We start from the raw sequence: 19405 nt of genomic DNA, 5'->3' as shown, positions 1-19405 counted from the left end.
CTGTAAAATACCTGTCGTTTGGTTTGAAATATGTTCCCTGGTCCTTCGGGCAGGGTCTTTTCCTGCACTAAACTTTTACAAGACTTGACTGAAAAAAAAGTCCCGATGATGTTTTGATCTCACTTGCCTGCAGTATTGCTTGCAGGTGGTCTTGACGGCAAATACACATAAACATGCTTTTTAATTTTATGTCTTTCCTGTATAAACACAGTTGAAATGTATTGACGAATTAAGTAAGGACTTCATTAACCCCCCCAGAATCCTCCCTTAAAGTTATCTTTCATGCTACACAGCTATTGACAAAAGTTTGTTGACACACAGATTTTGATGGATAATTTATCCACTGTCTTCAGTAGTCTAGTTAGTGTAAAGAAGTTGGGAAGACCACTGCAGTTTGCGAGTGAGAGTTTGGTCAGTCAAAACCACGAAGCTAAAGATAACTGATGTAGGGAGAGCAACAAAGGCAACTCCAGAAAAAAATGATAGGTGCAGGTGAGTCTGAAGAAAAAGGAGAAGATTGCAGCGGAGAGGGTCCCTGCAGTCAGTGAAGCTGTCACCGGCCCGACCTGTGACTCCAGTCCGACAAGCAAACCAGTGCAAAGAACCACCAGGTTGGGATACTGGCAGAATAACTATATATAAAGTACAGCTTCTTTGTTGAAACTGAGAATCGTTTTTCGTCTTTAAACTCGAGCACTTGAAGGGTAATTTCCCAGGCATTGCCAAATTAATGTAACTTTTAGGAAGGAACCAAAATAAATCTACTCAAAACCGATTTAACCTCAATTATACCATGGGATGTGTTGCCACACAACAGAGTTTTCACAGAAAACTGTACATAAGAAATGCACTAAACACCCAGATGGGACGTCACACCTACTTTATTTACCAAGTGACGTGAACCTAACCACATTTTCTTCAAGTCCAGTTATCCTGTTACCAGACAGAAAGTCAGTTTTGGCACTGCTGCATTCAGAATGTGGACGGCCAGTTCACCACATCAGTCTTCTTACTAGATGTAAAATTGCTCGAAAAACACAAGACTTTCAAGCTGACTTGAAAGTGTCCTGTTCTCGAGATATTTCCTTTTATGTAACATATTACATCAATGTAACATCTGGGCTATCCGTACTTACAGGGTCTACCAACCCCATTATATTATAAGGATCAAACAGAAACCTTTTTAAAATCTAATTCCTCACTCTCAATATCAATATAACAGTTAAATAAAAGAGCTCAGACAAGTGGATACAGTGGACTCACACTTGTTCTCTTGTTTCAGCCGTACTCAGGTTCGGGGTCACCCCGGGACACAGGTTAGCACAGGGTTAAAGCCTCATGCACATGAGAAAAACAGCAGAAACAGATTTAAGAGAGAAATGGATGCCAAGAGTGCCATCTGTTTGAGTTACCCCCAACCCCTTTCCAGTATCCTCACCCTGTTCTTCCATCTCTCTCTGTACTTCTCCATGTCCTTCTCTCCGCGCATTCCCTCATTCCCACGTCCCATGAGGGCCACATGCATTTCTGGTCCCCAAAAGTGGAAAATATAAACCATTTATTAGTTGTTTTCCAAACACTGTTCCGGCGCTGATAATAAACTAAGAAGGTCCAGATAGAAGAGCGAGTGTGAGAGTGGGGGCTGGGGGTATACGATAAATCCAAATCTGGCAACCGTCTCAAGTGTAATGACACTTCCATCTCTATGGAAAACCATCCCCTTTTGTCTTCACTTGCATGGGACTTCTTTCTTTTTACTGTTTTGTTCCCAGAAAAGCCATGGAACATTTGCCAACATTTTAAGAGCTGCGAAAAAGCAGGATTTTTTTTTTTTTTTTTTAAATATTCCACCTCGCAGGTGTTTCTTTTTAAGGCATGCTTGACAATGCCAAGCTGGTCTTGGCTCATCTTGAATGCGACAGGCCTCGAGGGGGAGAGAAAAAGAAGAGGTTTGAGAACATCTTATTGATTAGCCTTCCCTTTTCTTTATCTCTACTTTTTTGCCCTCAATCACTTGAAACTATTGATCTGGGTAAGTTACATAAAAGCATGTCAAACATTGTTTAACAGAATATTTCAAATAAAACCTTTTTTAAACGCACATTTGTTGGATTTATTTCATATTCACACATTAAAAAAACATTATGTCCCCATGTTTTTTACTTAATAAAATTCCAAAATGTAAATTTGAATTTTCAAATTGATTGACTTAAATCTTAAATTTTACAGATGATATCGTTGTAGAGGCTTTGACTGTTGTTGTACACGTTTATAGTGCTGGACATGAATTTGTTATGTGCGGGACATAATCTAATGGTCCAAGTGCCTGTTTCCTAATGACCACCATAATGTAAATCACGGATACATTTACACCAGTTTTGCTGTAAATCAACTCTATTTCAACTACCATTTACTTTATATATTGTTTTTCCAGATGGTTAACTGTTCACCAGCAAAACAAAAAGCATCCTACAGAGCTGAATTTTCCCGTCACACCACGTTCTGATTATGAATAAAAAGACAGAAAAAAACAACTTGCTCTCCAGAGCCACCATGTGTTTACAAATGAGAACAGCAGCTGTACTAAAAAGGCCATTGTTCATCAATCGCTCTTAAAGACAGAAAAAATACCTCAGTGAAGTACATTTGCCGTAATGACAGATTTAACTGGAGGGCTGCCAGCGAAGATCACTGATAACCCGTAACTCAGGGACAAAAGAAGGGAGCAGCAAAGCCCAGTGAGAGGTATGAAAGGAGGGAGTCGGAAGTAGTACAGACGGACCATCTGCTTCTGTGGGAAAGATAAAGATGAGAGTCGAGCTCAGATGGAAAATGTTAGTAGACTCGGGGTGTGAGGACTCTACATACAGGGGTGCACGAAGAGGTGGGGGGGCAAAGGCGGATGAGAGCGAGGCGGACAGATGGAAGACAGGAGGATGTGTGGGAGAGAGAAAGAGGCTGAGTGGGAACCAGAGATTGGGCCTGGCAGTGGTGTGAATGCACTGGGCACGCTGGCATCAGGTGGGGACATGACTCGACATGCCGGCTCAGCCCAGCTGGGTCAATGCTCGCTGCTGCCATGTTGTTTTGGCTTGGAGCTTTTATAAGCACATGCACAGGCGCACAGAGCAACAAACAAATACAGCCTCTCTCACTCGGGCTCATATCAGGACACACACTCCTTCACAAGCAAACACACGCGCTCACACCCAAAATGCCACGGAATTGGCCAAAGCCGGGGAGGCAGACGAAGGCCCTGGACTAATGGAAACGCCAAACTCGTTACTCTAACGCTGGGTGACAAGGGCACCTTGGGCTGCAGATGTTCCTGCTGATGACAGATGGAGCCTGGCACTGCCAGGGGACAGTGGGCCAGGCCGGTGCCAGCGCGGTTCCACCTGCACCCCTCTTCTGTACCCAAGCACACAAACTCGAACACACGCTGCCTCACTTTCTCTCCTGCCCTATCTCTCTTGAACACTGGCAAATATTACCCCCAACCGCCATCACTCACTCTCTCACGCTGGCACACTGCGAGGACGACTGTTTGTGGACAGATATCTATGGCACTGGCAGAATGTGTTGCATAAATGGCGTCTGTATTGGTATTGATCCTTTTAACACTTTCATTATTCAAGACGAGGAAAAGTGACAAACTGCCTGGTTATCAAACATTGGTCTCGGCAAATCTGGTTTGCATGTTTGTCGCACATTCTGTCGCTGTTATCTGATGAATCCAGAGAGTTTTTTGCCGAGCGCATTCCGCTTCAGTTCATGCCTGATAGGGGCTGTTTAATGATGCCATTTATCATCATGGAGCTCCTGACAGACTTCTGGAGTAGACTCACTGTCCTGGCTCTAAGAAGCAGTCCACCAGGATAATTTGCTCCATGCTGTTGGTGGCCAGATTACCAAAGTGTGCTCAGCTGTAATTTTGATGATCCTCTCCTGCTTTCAACTCATCATGGAAAACTATCTCACATGTCATTGTTAATGCCTCTAAATTATCCAGACTCAAATATTTTACCTTCAATTACCGCATGCCAAAAACATATCCAGACACATCGGCCGTCAATCTGGGACTCCAAGTTTCATAAGAACGTCAGGATTTTAACACAGTGATATCCACTTCTTGTTGTTTTTCCATGCGGCAACCTTGCGCCTTTGTACTTCTACTCTTGCAGACATCCCCTCAGCCCCCTCCCCCGGTCCACTTCATCCAAAAACCATGTGCGTCGTGTCATTTTAACTCCCTCCTGCTGAAGAAGGGCCCCTAACAAAACAAAACAATTATCTCTTCCCTGGTCAGGACACGGTTGGCATCCCCTCAACCTCTCTAATGCCCTTCAGTCTCCTGCCGGATCCAGTCTTCACGCTCTTCTATCCATAGCTGTCGGTCTGACACTAAGTCAGGCTGAGGGTCTCTTAAGTGCATCTGAAGTGGAGCGTTTAGCTGACTTCAACAAAATCATGTTTCTTTAAAAAGCCAGGAGTTTAGGACCCGGGAGGAGAGACGGTGCCGAATACGGGGTCACACCATGGCAACACATCGAGGAGGTGGAGGGGTTTGTAGGGTGCGAGCTCCTATGCGCCAGCTCTTAATTACCTTAATTGGAGTCATTAGGCGAGAGAAAGTGCGAGACGTCACCTGCAGGCAGACAGGCGCGCACCTGCATCGGCCTTGCTGGATCACCATCAACACACAACCAGCGTGTTTACTGCAGGATCCACTCTCAACCAAAACAAACACCTTCACTTGTTACCCGTTTCACCAAACTACCAAATGAGAACCACCGAAATGTATTTCATTTGGATGATGTTGATACAGTAGAGGGGCCAATAGAAAAACATCATCTTTATCTTTAGAAAACCAAAAAGAAAAAAAGTAAATAGAAACAAAACGCTAACAAAAACCATTTGGGATAGATAAAACTGTGAATTTTATGCTGTCTGAAAGAAGAAGAGGGGCAAATCTATAACCAGAGGGAGGGAGAGAACATCTCCACAGACACACTGTGCTCCTTAAACCAGTGCCTCAGTTGGGAGTTGGTGTCACATGGTTTCTAGCTAGAGTTGAAATGCACAGTCGAATCTTACCAAGAAGATTCAAGTCACTTCCAGATTCTCTTCATGTGTTGTTGACTGACATTTCCAATGAGCTGATAAAGGAATGGAGTTGCTACAAATTTGTAAAGGATTATGGGCTTCAGCAGGAAGGTGCCATTGCCATTTCCATGGCCAAGTCCCCTGTTCCCAATTCAATAGGAAGCCATCATGTAAACTATGTTGTGGCACAAACTTGATGCCGTTCCTGCCCCGTATGACTTTCCTCCCCTACACCTGCTGTCACAGCAATAAATAAACAATACTCATCACCCTAAATAATTCACACTGATGACCATATTTTTGTTTTTGTCCCAGCAAACTACATTTAACTTACTTAATATCATATTGATGTGACGCCTCTTCAATAGGTATGTGAGGTTCCAGTGAAGGAAAAATACACTAGAGGCGGCCTTTATTTATAGGCTCAAATCTTTCTTTCATAATAATTCTATTCCAACTATGGCTATCAAAATTAGTCTTAGGTGTTTATTACAACGTGGGAATTGTTTGGCTTTGTTTCTAAGACCTGCAAAAGTCTTAACTATGGCCTCGAAGACTTTAAAACAGTATGGCCTTAGTTTTCTTGCTTGACAAGAGACAAATGATAGAAATCCCAACAACCCTAAATCTTAAAGTGATGCTTTCTGAATCAGTCAAGCACCAGTGATCAAGCTAATACCCCAAAACCAAATAAGGGCACTTTCCAATCGACACCTCTGATGTGGCCCTATCAGCAGTCTGCACCAATCACGGTTCACTTCAGAAGCCTGCAACAGACCAGTCGCCGGGCAGAGTGGCGGTCGGACGAGCCAGCTTCGACCAGCTGCTCCAGGCTAACACCACAGTCTGGGCACCTTCCCCAGTATCAATATGACGATGTATGCTTGCAACTGTCCACATTCACCCAGGCAACTTTATCCCAAACAAGCTGATGTGTGAAACAGTTAACTGTGCGTGGGCGGTCGACATATCACTTTGACGAAATATCTGATTTTATCAAAGGATTTTCTTCTGCAGGAACTGGGCTCGGGTTCGCGCTTCCGTGCTGCTGCCAAAATTTGGAGCCTGATCCGCCAAAAAGCCCAATCTACCATGACTGTTGAGCAGCACGGTCCTGATGAATACGGGACTTTTTTTTTTTTCTACCGACACACACTGAGCTGCGGCGAGCATTTATCTGCGTTCACTCTAAAAAGACCTTCATCTGGGTGAATATTTTGGGTCGGACTTGGGTGCAGGTTTGTTTAAGCAGGTTTCTAAGAAATATGCTTTTAACGCAACTCTCAATTTTAAAGATAACAAATGAAGTTTAACAAGGAAAGGTTCCTCTGTTCTGGGAAAAAATTAAAATTTATCGTGTTTCATGAGCCAACCACAAGACCAGCGAAGCTGCGCATGAGGTGTCACGACAAAATGGCCAAGCCACCTGACCTGGCTTGTCTCAATGAAAGTAGAAGCAGTACGTGGAGTGTCACCTGAAGGACCAGCCTCCTCACCCAAGAGGCAAGTCTAGCGCCCGCGTATTGGACATTCATTGTAGTGGCTTGCATTTTAAGCTTTCAGTCAGTGCCCCAAACTTAGGGTGGGAAACACAGTCGATCAACAACTAGACTTATGGCTCAGCTCTTTCATGACCAGGACAGACACTCTTATCACCTTTGGAACCTGCTGCACTAATGCACTCCAGTGTCTCAAGTACGTAACTAATGTAAATCGATATAATCTAATTAAAACATGACTATAAATTAATTTCCGCCGCGACCGTGGTCGTGAGACTTCAAGGGTCGCCCATCATTTGCACCTAACATCCATTTCCATGTCAAACAGTAAAAAGGCGTACACGCGAAGAGACGGAGCAGGCAGCTCATTGTGTGTTTTAAAGCGCTAACTAGGCCACTTAGCACCCCGTGACGCTGATCTGATCCCTGAGGCGCTGAACTTGGCACTGCGCCCTCCTCCTTTCGCTCCTTCCTTTCCCCTCGCCATGGGAACCAGGCCATCCTTAATGACGCAGGAGTGCTCTGCCCGATCCCACAATGCAAAGAGGGCTGACATCTGTCTTGCTAAGTGGTGCACTCTCTTGTGCACCTTGTTTGTTCAATCAACAACCGCCTCCTCCCCTCTTCCTCCTTCCATTCACCGTGTATGCTCTATTTTTTTTTTATCTAGTTTTCCTGAGAGTCGATAAAAGATTAAGTAGCTCTAAATACAGAAACAATAGACACGCAGATAGATCATTACTGCCTTAACTATCCGCCACTCTCCCACAAACAAATTTGCCCAAAGCCGCGGCGTCTCTTCTTATCTCAACGCAACATGCCCGATAAGATTCCAGTGTGTTAGGAGTGTTTACATTGTCTTTGAATCATCACCGTCAGTCGACAGAAGTGTTCGACTTCTCCACCTTCTACTCAGATATGAGAGCCCATTTGAAGAGTCTTTGAACTCCTCATTCTGAAGCCCTGAGCAAATATTTGTCCCATAAATCTTTAAAAATATAGCCATCAAGCAAAGATGTTAATCAAATGCTAATGGAATCTGAGGGTTTCAATGCTCCCCCGTAGAGCAATGAAGGCTTTCACTTTTCCAGAGAGCCCACGTGAATGCAAATGGCCATCTAAGCAGTCATTTTGACTGCATGCCAAGGCAACGTAAAGAGCCCCCTTCTTTATGCTCCTTTGGGAATGTACTTTGGGATGTGTGGGATGAGTTCACTTTACCAGGCCCAGGTGCCAGGGCATAAATGAATAATAGGTTTTATGGGCCCTAACCGAAAAAAAGCACACATGCCCACTGGTTCAAGTGCATCTGTACTGAATGACGTTCAAATTCCCACAACCAAACTAAAAGGAGACTGGGCATGAGAAGCTGCTTCCTATACATAATTCAGGGCTCCATGCTGAAACAATTATGTTTGCTTACAGCTAAGTACCCCTGCTTAAAAGTGCCTTCGCTGCTTTCAAATGCAAACGCTTTGTGCGTAAAGTCTGTGGAACAAGAGCTTTTTTTAATAAAATATAGGACCTGATACTCGAATGTCGCACGCATGAGTAGAAGGAACAAAACAGAAAACAAGTGGGAACACTTGTAAGACTGTTAGACGCAGGTTCATCGAAGAGTAATGGACACAAACGCAGACAGACATTTGTTATTCTTCTTCTAATTGTACGCTCCGCATTAATACCGCCAAGTGCACGATACATTCATACAAATATTTCTGTTCATTCCTACTACTAATATATATATTTTTTGGGGGAACTTTCATTATTACTACCAGACTAACGCATGGGTCAATGTGTTGTAGTGTGATGTCACTGAGCATGGAACAACTACTTCTCATCTTTGTGGGTGCCACCAGGTGAAGGAACCTGGAATTTGACAAGACGATGTCACCTTCCCTTATTGTCAAAGGAGAGACTCAATGAACAAAAATTTATGCCAGTAATTGGATTATTTGTAAATAATCACATTTTGAGGTGAGGAGTCTAACCTTCTAACCTTTTTTAAACATACATTTTCCGTCCCTCTTATTTAGTCTCCCTCATCATGAATGTTTTGGTGCTATCTCACATTGTATAAAGACCTGCACCTGGAATTTGTTTAATAATACTAATAATAATAATAATAATAATAATAATAATAATTTCAATAATAATAATCATAATCCAATGCAATGAATAAATCAGAATCTGCATGTTAAAGTCTCCTACTTATTTCAATTGTTGTAGATAACAAGTCAAACAGTTCATCTTCCAAAAAAAGTTGCAGACCTTCTGTCCTGAATTATAGTTACGGTTAATGGTGCAAGCAAATGACCAGATCACATGAGGATGATTTGACAAAAAAGATTTATTGGCATTATATGAAAATACACTTGTCAGGTTTAGGTCAATCTAAACAATATTTATGTCCAGCGTGGACTGTCAGAAGGTAAAATGCATGACTCAAATTAAAGTCATTTTGTCAACAATCAAGAATTCTGAACAAGGAATTCAGACTTGGACAAACAAACAAGAAACAACCGTGACAACAGTTGCGCTTAAATAGACAGACAAAAACATTTAAAGAGAGACGTCTATGAATGTGCAGTCGCCGTGTTTTCTTCACGTCCTGTCTCACATTTGCATTCTTCCACCACCATCACTTTTCTGGAGCGGATGACAGAGCCACATTTCAGGGGAACTGTCACGGTGTGAACTTTTGATGGGGCGCATCTCGAGCAGGGGCTGCGACGGTGGGCTCCCAAACCAAACTCTCCTTCAGGTGGAACGAAGAGGGAGCTGCACTGGCCAAAGCACAGGTTGTTGTGCACCGTCACAGCATCGCATCCCGGTGCTGTCACACGCTGGAAGAGTCAAACAAAGAAAGAATAGAGTCTATATATTTCAAACAAAGAAGCTGAATAAAGGGCAGGAAAATCTGATGTTCAAACCAGTTTTACCTGAGTGAAGGGAACAGCGCTGCACGTCTGCTTCGTGTCCTTGAGTCGAATAGGTAGCAACGAGCTGATCTTATCTCCTTTCTCAATCGCTCGCTGCCACATCTGCAGACCCTGCTTCTTCTTCAGCTCAGGCTCAGCAGAAATCTTTGGTTGAAGGTGCTGCAGAGGATGCGAAAGGCCCCGAAAGGCTGGTCCAGGACGGCCCTGAGACAAGAACGTGGGCAAGGCCAACCTGGAGCTGCCAGAAGGAGCCCGTCTGGAGTTCATTGTTCTTCTAAAGAACCCAGACTGGGCTACCAAGTGTGGCTCCAGCTGCACAACCTTGACCGCTCCATGCACAGGCTCAACTGGACCACTGGCAGACGACTCAAATTCAACCCGAGACCCTTTCAGGATTTTGTCAAAAGAAAATGAAGTCGCAAATGGCGTCCAACAACACAAAAAAATGATGTTGAAGAGCTGAGACATTTTAACAGCGAATCGCTCCGTCAAAAACAAATTAAACAGCTAGAGAAGTATTTTTTAAATCTTGTTGCGGTTCAAGGTCTAGAAGGAAGACCTTGCTGTCAGTGCTCTCATGAGGTGAAGGCTCCAGTCTACTTATATAGTCAGCAGCCACTTCCCAGCAGAGTTTGAATGTGAAGAAGGTGTCGCATTTCCCACACCAGACCAGACGTCACACCAAAGCTACACATTCAGGTGCGAGACGACTGAACTTCACCTGACAATAAAACAAACGAATGCCATGACTTTTAACCACCGCCACACATGCAGAGGCAGCTTCAAGAGTTCTTGATTTAAAAATTTGAAAAGAGAAAAACATGCAATAGTACGGAAGTGTATACGGATAATAATGATATAATGTAATAATGATAATGAACAAAATGAATCCGAATGCTAAAACAAGAAAAACTGTCAGTAACAAGACATAAGAAATATTTCTTATAATTTTAAGATAAAAAAAAAATCACTAGCCACCAAAATTTTCCTTTTCAAGCAGTTCATTGATCATCCTCCTGCCCAGTTTATGGCAAAGTTTCAGGGAATGTATGCTCATAAATTTAGAATATCAACTTAAGATGCCATATTTAATACAAATGATTGAAAACATTAAATGTATGAATAATCGAACCTATACTAAACACTAACAAATACCAATATTAATAACAGTAGAATAGCAAAAACTGTAAAAAAAAAAAAAGGTGTTGTATAAAATGTGTATGATGATAGACAATGGAGAATGGACCGGCCACATTCTACAGCATCTCATCTCGCGCAGTAAAACAATCATGCCTCGTTTCCCACCAGCAGTTCTGCAGTCTCACCGGCGATCACGCCACCATTAGGCTCGGTCGCCCGTGACCAGAGCGCTCATTGTTTGTGACTAGACCACTAAAGGTGAGAGCTTATTTGACTTTCTCATAGAGACCTGGGTGTAAACTAGCGCTCTCTTCCTTTTCTGCGTTCTTTCCACGAGCTTTTCCCAGATCACAGTTTGATTCTTCGACATACAGCCTCGTAACAGACTGACTGCGCCACTGTGCTTAGAAGCGCTATATCCACTAGATGGCGCCAACGACGAATAAATTCTTTGATCTGAACGTCATCTTATTGATACTATTTTTCATTATTTTATTTCAGTTCTTGTGAGAGATTCAATACAATAAAACGTATGTGTGGCTTAGGATCTTTTTTAGAAGTTTTTTCTTGTAGTCATCCTGATAAGTGGACCCTGCAAGTAGCCTGTCTAGACATTACATTGACGAAACATAAACACATACATGTACACAACTGAACATAAATGTATAAAAATGGTAATATCTCCAGAACAGTACACTTTCAAAACTTCATTGCTTTTGCACCCACAAGGCTACTGAACACAAGAGCTCACTAAGGAGACATTTAGCATTACAGGATTTCTTAAGTTGTTGTGCAAAAACAGAAATAAGTAAATAAACAGGTAGTCGTCATAACATATTTTCAAATATACAATACCATGGCTCAACGTGGGGAGGGGTGTTATGCACATTACACAATATCAGGGTGTATATATGATAATGGTTGAACATTGTGGTGTATTAATTTTATAACCAAGATGATTGATGATAGCGTGTTGTAAACGGCTTGTCTTATGTATGGATGACCTTTGTACTGGTCAGGACTATACTTTACTCTTATTTGTGAGCAATGTGGAACTGCCACCTGTACTTCCTTCTTCAAATGGTTGTTACACCAGTGTTCCCGAATGACTAACACCAAAATGAGAAAGTTATATTAAATTATTATTAAATAGTTAAACAAATCAATACATTTGTTTAAATGTAAACAAAGTTTTAGTAATTCATTTAAATTGAAAAGTCATTGAGACAAATATCTAAAAAATAACAAGCATATCACTTTGCATTCATGTGAACTAACACACTTAAATTAATGTATTATTATCAATAATAATAAAATCATTGGCAAAACTGTAGTTTCTTGATCAACAGTTCATTCACAGTTCAACAGGGTCTGAAAACTAATGAGCACTATCTTCATCTCCACTTTGATCAATGCGCAAAGTTCAGATCTGTCAATCGTGCTAATGTCACAGAAGAATCTGAACAGATATGCCTATATCTCATGAAACAAAGTCTGAATCAAAAGGTCCATGGATTATGTATTCATAAATCACACACCCCCAAATACGAGTATTATTATGCTGAGGTTCATGAATTACAAATACACGTTTGATTTGATCTCAAAAATGACAAAAATAAAGATTCCTTTGGATCCTCATTTGGCTATTCTACACAAGATTCCTTTAAATCTTTCTATTAATGCACATAAGAAAAAAAATTCTAATTTTCTGTTTGCTACAGGCCACGCATGTTGTTGCATTGAATTGAAAAAATGTTTCAGGTCCTACAGTTGGTCAACGGATCAGGGAAATGTCCAGCAATCTGGCTCTCGAAAAACTGACCAGTACATCAAAAGGGAAAGTGCATGACTTCTGTGATATCTCTACAAGAGAAGCCATTGTTTTCTTTCCTGTGATCGTGACTTTATGTGACTGGATTTTGTACACTGAGTAAGTTGGTATTGAGGGTGGGGAAATGTGTATTGGTTGTTTCTTTGTATTTGTCATTTGTAATTATGGAAATTAATAAATGTATGTATGAAAAAAAATGTGATGTGGAACTTGTGTAGAGCAAGATTTAGTCTCAAAAGTGCGGCATAGATAAGGCTCCTTTCAGTGTCGAATAGTCTGCTCCGATTTGGAATGCAGTCTTGGTAGGAGCACAAATCCAATTGGGAAGTGCAGAGACTGTCAATATGCTTTATTTACCTAGTAAAAAGGAGATTAGGCAATGAAATACACTCTTGCTTTAAGTTTTCCGATTCCATTAAGGATTATACAAACAACTGCAAAGCTGCATGTATTTGTTTCGCGTGTAAATTTAGTGCAAAAGTGTTAAACTAAGGAGGATGTTGAATGCCATTGAAAGCAAACCTCATGGGATGTCAATAAAACATGACTAAATAATATAATAAATTGAGAAACTTACCCGTAGGTCATACAAACCACAACATTTAGAATGAACTTTTGGCATTTCAGCAAAACCAATACCACTATCTAATAAGCCCTTTACGCTAGCCGGACTTCTGCTACACACTTCCGTTTTTTTTAATAAAAACCTTTTATTTTATTTACTTTCTTTAATAATACTGTTATGAAATGCATAAACTGCACAACATTATTATACAGTATCTATCAATTATATTATCAACAGTCTGCTTAAATCACTAGCCTCTTTCCTCTGAAAAAAAATGGAATAAAAAAGAAAATAACTTTTATGGATGAAATTATTGAAAATAATAATTTGAAGAATATTTTTAAAATTTGACAATATATAGAAAGATCACAGACAGGATGCCCAAATGACAAGAAATGTACGGACTAGACTAAACCAAATAAAAGATTTCTGAGTGGTGGTAAAGGATGTTGAAATGTTTACAGCGTACAGCGGCAGCTGGCATCTGTACTGCACCACAGGCTGATGAGAAGACCAACAGGTGCAGACCGACTCAGTTAGACTGTAAATGACCTCACCACTGTCACTTGTTGGAGTTTATGGGGAATGACAAAGCACTGATGTCATCAAAGATGACATAAAAAAAGAAGCATAATTTCCATCTGAACTTATAAGTATTATTGTCATTATTATTATTATTTCGATTAATACCTAACAAACATCAAAGATATCCACAAAGCATGAATCACTTTTTTTCTTTATGTGTTAGATTACACGTCCACTTCTCTGTCGTAATGGATCAAAATGAAGCAACATTTAGAACAGCACTTTAACGATCAGTTGAGTATTAACCCATATCAACTTGTGGTGCGAACTTCAAATGGAAAAATCTAAGAGTTACTAGTTAATTAGTAATGCAACTGTGTGTGTGTGACTGAAGACTCTAAACTGACCTGACCTAAAACACAAGTGGGCAGCAATTATGCAGCTCCTTTAACACACAACTCCAGTTGTCATTTGATAACTGAAAAGATTCTGTCTTTTACCAGCTAAACAGTCATGGTTGACAACTCCTTTTCTTCACTGTAACACCAATGAAGCGTAACTTCATAGCATCTGTAACTTCAATAGCATCATTTGGAAACCACAATCTCTCACACTCCAACTTAGTGTTGAGTTTAGGTTGTGAGACGACATCACCAACGCAATTTAACAACAATAGCTAACTAATCCAACTACAAATAAAGTTTGCAAGGCGACATGTTAATGATCCCTGACAGGGATCACCCAGGTGCGAGTGCGTGTGTGTGGTTCTGTGATGCTCCCATGGTCCCCTGTCCAGGCTGTCTCCACTATTGTTGTGTTGTTTGAAACATACGGGGCTTTCAAATGCAAACATGCTTTATAACAAAATGACAAAAGACGCCATAGGTGATATAAAAATATTTTAATACAGTGTAATCACGGCGTAAAATGACACCATATTATCACCAGCTTTTGACAAAATATGTAAAGAAGTACAATTGTGAATTGTATGTAAATTAGACAATAAATAGTGTTGCCCGACCCGATCCGAAAGTGCATGGCCTCCATTCTTATTGATCTACAATTGGGAATTGTTCATGTTCATCTTCGCTCAAACACAAGTAACAAACTTTACAAACATGTTGAGATTTTTTTTTCCCCTCAGTCACTTTGTTCACTTCTGTCTTGCATCTGCACCAATCTTCTTGTAGAGAATCATGGACACCGTCATGGCAGCAATCTGGAAGGACAAGAGTTCACTTGCAGTCTGTTTAAGCATAACAAGTGTCACGTTTGTAAAGGTCACGTGCTCAGTGAAAACTGTTGGTGGGCGACAGCCTATCAAAGAGCCTTATGGCCCCTGTCTAGAGAGATCCCTCAGTCTTGTGAGGAAGGGAGGGTTTCTTCATCAGTCGCTGACTTTAACTGGCTAAAAAGATGCTTGTGAGTGTTGTACCTCCAGAGCGGCGACCCCGAGAGCCACGCCTGCAACGATCGGTGTGTTCTCCTCAATCAGCGCCAACAGTCTGTAATAGCAACCATTGACGTTCTGAAACACAAATATGAGGTTAGCGCAAATGTCTGAATAAGAATCTCTAGTTTTAATGGTAAAAAAGAGAATTCTCACAGATTCCATTGCGTTGGCTTCAGCGCACATGTCACTGGTTCCAGTGCAGCATGGAGATGGAATGCTGCCGTTTCTATTAAACGGGGAGCCCTCAAAATCAGTGTAGTTTGTGTATCCACAGCATGAAAGCTAGACGGAGGAGTCCAAGAGAGACATGTCAACAGTGGACGTCACCGGCCTCAAACCATCCGTGCGTTACCTTGTCCATGGTGACGTCCCAGAACTGAGTGAAGTCAGCGTCTGCCCCGTATTTGCCTTTAATGCTATTCACAACCTTTACCTCGACCGTCTTGAGTGCATCTTCCACCTTAAAGGTTGGAAAGAGAGGTTAAAGTAACACAAATATATGAGAGGTTCCCTCTCATTTCTGACATGAATTCTCCGCACAGACTTACCACACCATTGAACGCAAGGAGGACCACTGCTCCTGCCACCTCTGCCAGGAATAAGATCAGCACGATACAGAAAAACTAAAACAGAAAGCAACAAAACAATAATGAAGCAAGGAAAGCAGCACAATGTGGAACAGTCTGTTCATTTCCTGTGTGTGTTACCAAAGCATCTCCCTCACACCCCTGAACGCCCACGTTAATCGTCAACCAGCTCAGTTATAAATCCCCTGCTATTAACTACTATAGAAATCACGAGTTTTGAAAAAAAAAAAAAAACTTTCAGCAAGTTTTTAAAAACTTTCATCCAAAGTCCATAGTTGTAAGTCTTGACAAGGCACCTTTCTCTGAGGACTCACAAGGTCTAGAGGGTTAAAACTCCAGTAAAACTATAGGTTATTATCATAGTTTGGTTTGAAGTCCTGGTTAAGGTGAGCCATTTATTTTGGGTGGTTAGGTTAAGGGTGAGAGGCTAGGGAACGCATTGTGTCAATGAAATGTCCTCAGAAAGACAGCAGTACAAGTGTGTGTGTTATGTTCTGCCATACTTGTGAGCACCAAGTCTTGACTTTTTGTGAGGACACTTAGCTTGGTGAGGTCATTTTGGCTTGTCCTCTCAAGGTGTAGAGGGTGAAAATGACGGTAAAAATAGTTTATTATAGTTAGGTTTAAGCTTGGTTCATGTCTTGGTTAAGGATAAGTTCAGGGTGAGAGGCTGGGGAAAGCATTATGGCAATGAGAGGTCCTCACAAAAATAGGTACGTGTGTGTGTGTACTTGTATAGTTTGTGGGGGGCATTTTGCCGGTCCCCACAAGTCCAAGCCTCAATTTGAAGATGAATGCATCAAAATAACATTGTCATTTTAATTGATCTTTTTTTATTTAAGTTTGGTTCAAAGTCCTGGTTTAGGGTGAGAGGCTGGGGAAAGCATTAAGGCAATGAGAGGTCCCCGTAAGGATAGCCATTTCAAATGTGTGTGTGTGTTTGGCGTCACAGAACATTCTCGCTCACCGTCAGCAACATACACCGGCTCTCGGTGACGGCTCCACAGCAGCCGAGGAAGCCGATGATCAGCAGGAAGGCGCCCACTCCGATGAGCAGGTAGCTGATGTTGGCGAGGAGGGACAGCTCGGATGGAGCGCCCGGTATGCTGTTCACTAAGCCCAGCAGAGATTCACCATCCACCCTGAACCAAATTCCCACGGCGAGAATGGCAGCTCCGGCCAGCTGAGAGAGCGAAACAATAAAAGTCAGAGACACATTTGTACCAAAGTCAGTGGTAGATCAGCTCAGCATGAAGGTCCACTGTGAAGCTGAAACACCCAAAGCTCATCAGCGTGGATGTGATTTCCACAAAACTAATGGCACTATGGGGCTTTATGGTGTGACACAATTTTACGCATACTCATTTTGGGTGTTGCCTGGCAACAAGCACAGGCTTAATACACCCGAGTTATGTGAGTCTCTGTGGCCACCAGATTTTTAAGAATGGTGCACCGTTGATCAAAACATGTCTTTAAAGTTCATGTTTTAAAACTAGACCACTGAAATAGGGTGGGATGGAAAGTTGCTGGAGGGCCACCAGAGTGAGGACACTGCCACGTGGTCTGAGAAGCTTGGCCACTTCGGAGAGACTCATGGTAAACCATCTACAGTGAGAGATGCCGGTGAGGAGGCATCCTCTCAGACAACCTCCCTTCTCCTTCGTCCTCTGTTTAAATCACTTCTCAAAGTGTGTTCACAAAAGAGACAAAGAAGGAAATCCCACTCACAAAAATGATCCCGTTGAAGAGGAACATCATCATCTTGAGGAAGCCGGCACAACACATCTTGGCGGATAAATATGTCCCTCACACTGCTGAGGAAGAAAGACTTTGGTTAGACTCTGTCTCAAAATGGGACCAGAGTGGAGCAGCAGAGGTGGGCTGCTTGCACAACAGCAGGATAGTGCCGGCCATGGTTACACATTAACCTCCGTGACTTCAGGTTCTAATCCTGAATGAAGGTGACAGGTCATTCATCAGAGCCTTGTGGTTTCGGGTGAACTGATGGTGCTGTTGTAAATGACAATACTGTACATATGTTTATAACTGATCTGACCTGCTTAAGAAGACAAGCAGCAATTAGTCATCACATTGTTTAATTATTAAATACTTGGTTTTTTTTTTCCACACACAGTTCCTTCCCGGATCATTAAGCAGGTTTTATTGAACCAACTGCGTATTTCTTCCTTATTGCCGCCTTAGCGGTAGCGGTCAGGCCGGTGGCAGCTGTGTTTCCAGGAGGCAATTGAAGATTTTAAAGCTGTCACGTCAATAAAAGCACGAGGGAGTCGGATGAGCATTATCGAGTGCTGTTCCTGTTCCTTTCCTGCTGCGCAGGGAAGCACCGACAAATATTGATAGTTGGGCTTCAATCTGGGGCCACAGTTGTCTCATAAACGGTTACTACAATGAACCCGGTCAGGAGGAAAACTGGAACTCAAAATCCAGTAGTTCCCCTAGTAATAGCAGTACGGCTCTCATGAAGTCAGAGAAAACACTTGGTTATAAAGTTTCTTTACTATTTATTTATTTATTTTAAGGTAGTGTTCAGTTAAGATACCAGTTTAAAATATATATATATATATATATCAAGAATCTTTAAGTAACTATGCAGATGGAATGAAAGTTAGAATGAAACACTGTAAGTGTATTATGTTATAATGTTATTTTATAATATTTAAGTAAAAGAAAAGAACAAATTTTGGATCATTTCTGTTCTTTCTGATCTTTTGAATTGACGGCCCTTTATATTACTACAAAGTATGTAACGTGTCTCCTTAGGAAATGGAATCGCCCCGCCTTGTGAATATAGTGAAAACTTGTTTCACTATATTTTATATTCATTATATTCACTATTCACTATATATATATATTTTATATTCACTATATTCCAAAAGGTCATCTTGCACTTGAATATTTTTACACGTTCTTCCAAGTTAATGGGAAAATACGTTCATGTTTTAGCTTTGAAACATAGTGTGATAAAAATAACTCAATATCTTTTGAGGTGATGCGGCCTTTAAAAACCTGTTGTGCACCTGGAGATGCAATTTCTATTTTGTCTCTCAACAATTTTGTTCGCAGTTAAAAACTTAAGATCAACGTTCAAGATCAGCATAGTTATCTAGTAGACAAAGAGTATTTTGAGAGCTTCTCCACAAAGGTTTCCTAAACACCTTGGATCTTCTGAGAACTAAAACCAGCTTCAGATATGCATTACAGGTCATCCACCTGGATGTCAGGCAACAGTGTAAAAACACAGAGAAAGTACCTGGTGCTGCGTCGGCTGGTCAGTCAGGAGTGTCTCCCAAGTGATGCTTGTGCATGACCATTTATCGAAACGTTGGTTCCTCCCCCCTCTGTCTCTCCCTGTCCTTCTCAAACACAAAGTTCATGAACTTTACGTCACTAACTTATAGGAAAATGGTCCGGTTTCCTGCTGACCAAAGTCCACGAGAACGGCAGGTGCCATAAAGAGAAAACATCACTGTGAACTTCTCATTTTGGTTAGTCATGGGAACAAAACTTTTACAGTTCTAGTGAACGTTCTAGGTGTTTTTAGTCAAACAAGACCTGAACTACGAGCTACAATTGTTTGTGTCGTTATTCTCAGAGCTTTTCAATAGATCAACAACCTTTCATCTTCAAAATGAGTGTCTTCTTGTCAAACTAAACAGAATAAAAAGGCAAGTCGTAAAAATCTTTCAATCTTTTAATTACAACTTAAACAGAGGCGATTACTTTGACAATAACATTT

General features: G+C 41.4%; 2 protein-coding genes across 2 annotated transcripts; both read right to left on the bottom strand.

The window, feature by feature from the left end:
- Nucleotides 1-9145: 9145 nt before the first annotated feature.
- Nucleotides 9146-10015, bottom strand: LOC128753570 (DAN domain family member 5-like). The gene is given in 2 exon segments (XM_053855352.1): nt 9146-9451; nt 9548-10015. Coding segments are annotated over 2 exon segments (774 nt in total).
- Nucleotides 10016-14530: 4515 nt separating this feature from the next.
- On the bottom strand, nt 14531-17504 carry LOC128754502 (tetraspanin-1-like). Its single transcript, XM_053857168.1, has 7 exons — nt 17377-17504; nt 16616-16831; nt 15610-15684; nt 15414-15521; nt 15215-15343; nt 15044-15136; nt 14531-14827 (listed from the first exon to the last, which is right to left on the bottom strand). Exons 1-7 carry the CDS (start codon nt 17431-17433, stop codon nt 14762-14764), a joined length of 744 nt encoding a protein of 247 aa, XP_053713143.1. The 5' UTR covers nt 17434-17504; the 3' UTR covers nt 14531-14761.
- Between the last annotated feature and the right edge of the window lie 1901 nt (nt 17505-19405).

This window comes from Synchiropus splendidus, chromosome 2 (genome assembly GCF_027744825.2).
Source record: "Synchiropus splendidus isolate RoL2022-P1 chromosome 2, RoL_Sspl_1.0, whole genome shotgun sequence".
NCBI lineage: Eukaryota > Metazoa > Chordata > Actinopteri > Syngnathiformes > Callionymidae > Synchiropus > Synchiropus splendidus.
This window is presented reverse-complemented; position numbering and strand designations above follow the sequence as displayed.

Coding starts and splice junctions, on each gene's coding strand:
- LOC128754502 (XM_053857168.1), bottom strand. CDS start 17,433: ATGTGTTGTGCCGGCTTCCTCAAGATGATGATGTTCCTCTTCAACGGG. Junction 16,832..17,376: donor TCTTCAACGGGATCATTTTT/GTGAGTGGGATT, acceptor TCGCTCTCTCAG/CTGGCCGGAGCTGCCATTCT. Junction 15,522..15,609: donor TCCTTGCGTTCAATGGTGTG/GTAAGTCTGTGC, acceptor CCAACCTTTAAG/GTGGAAGATGCACTCAAGAC.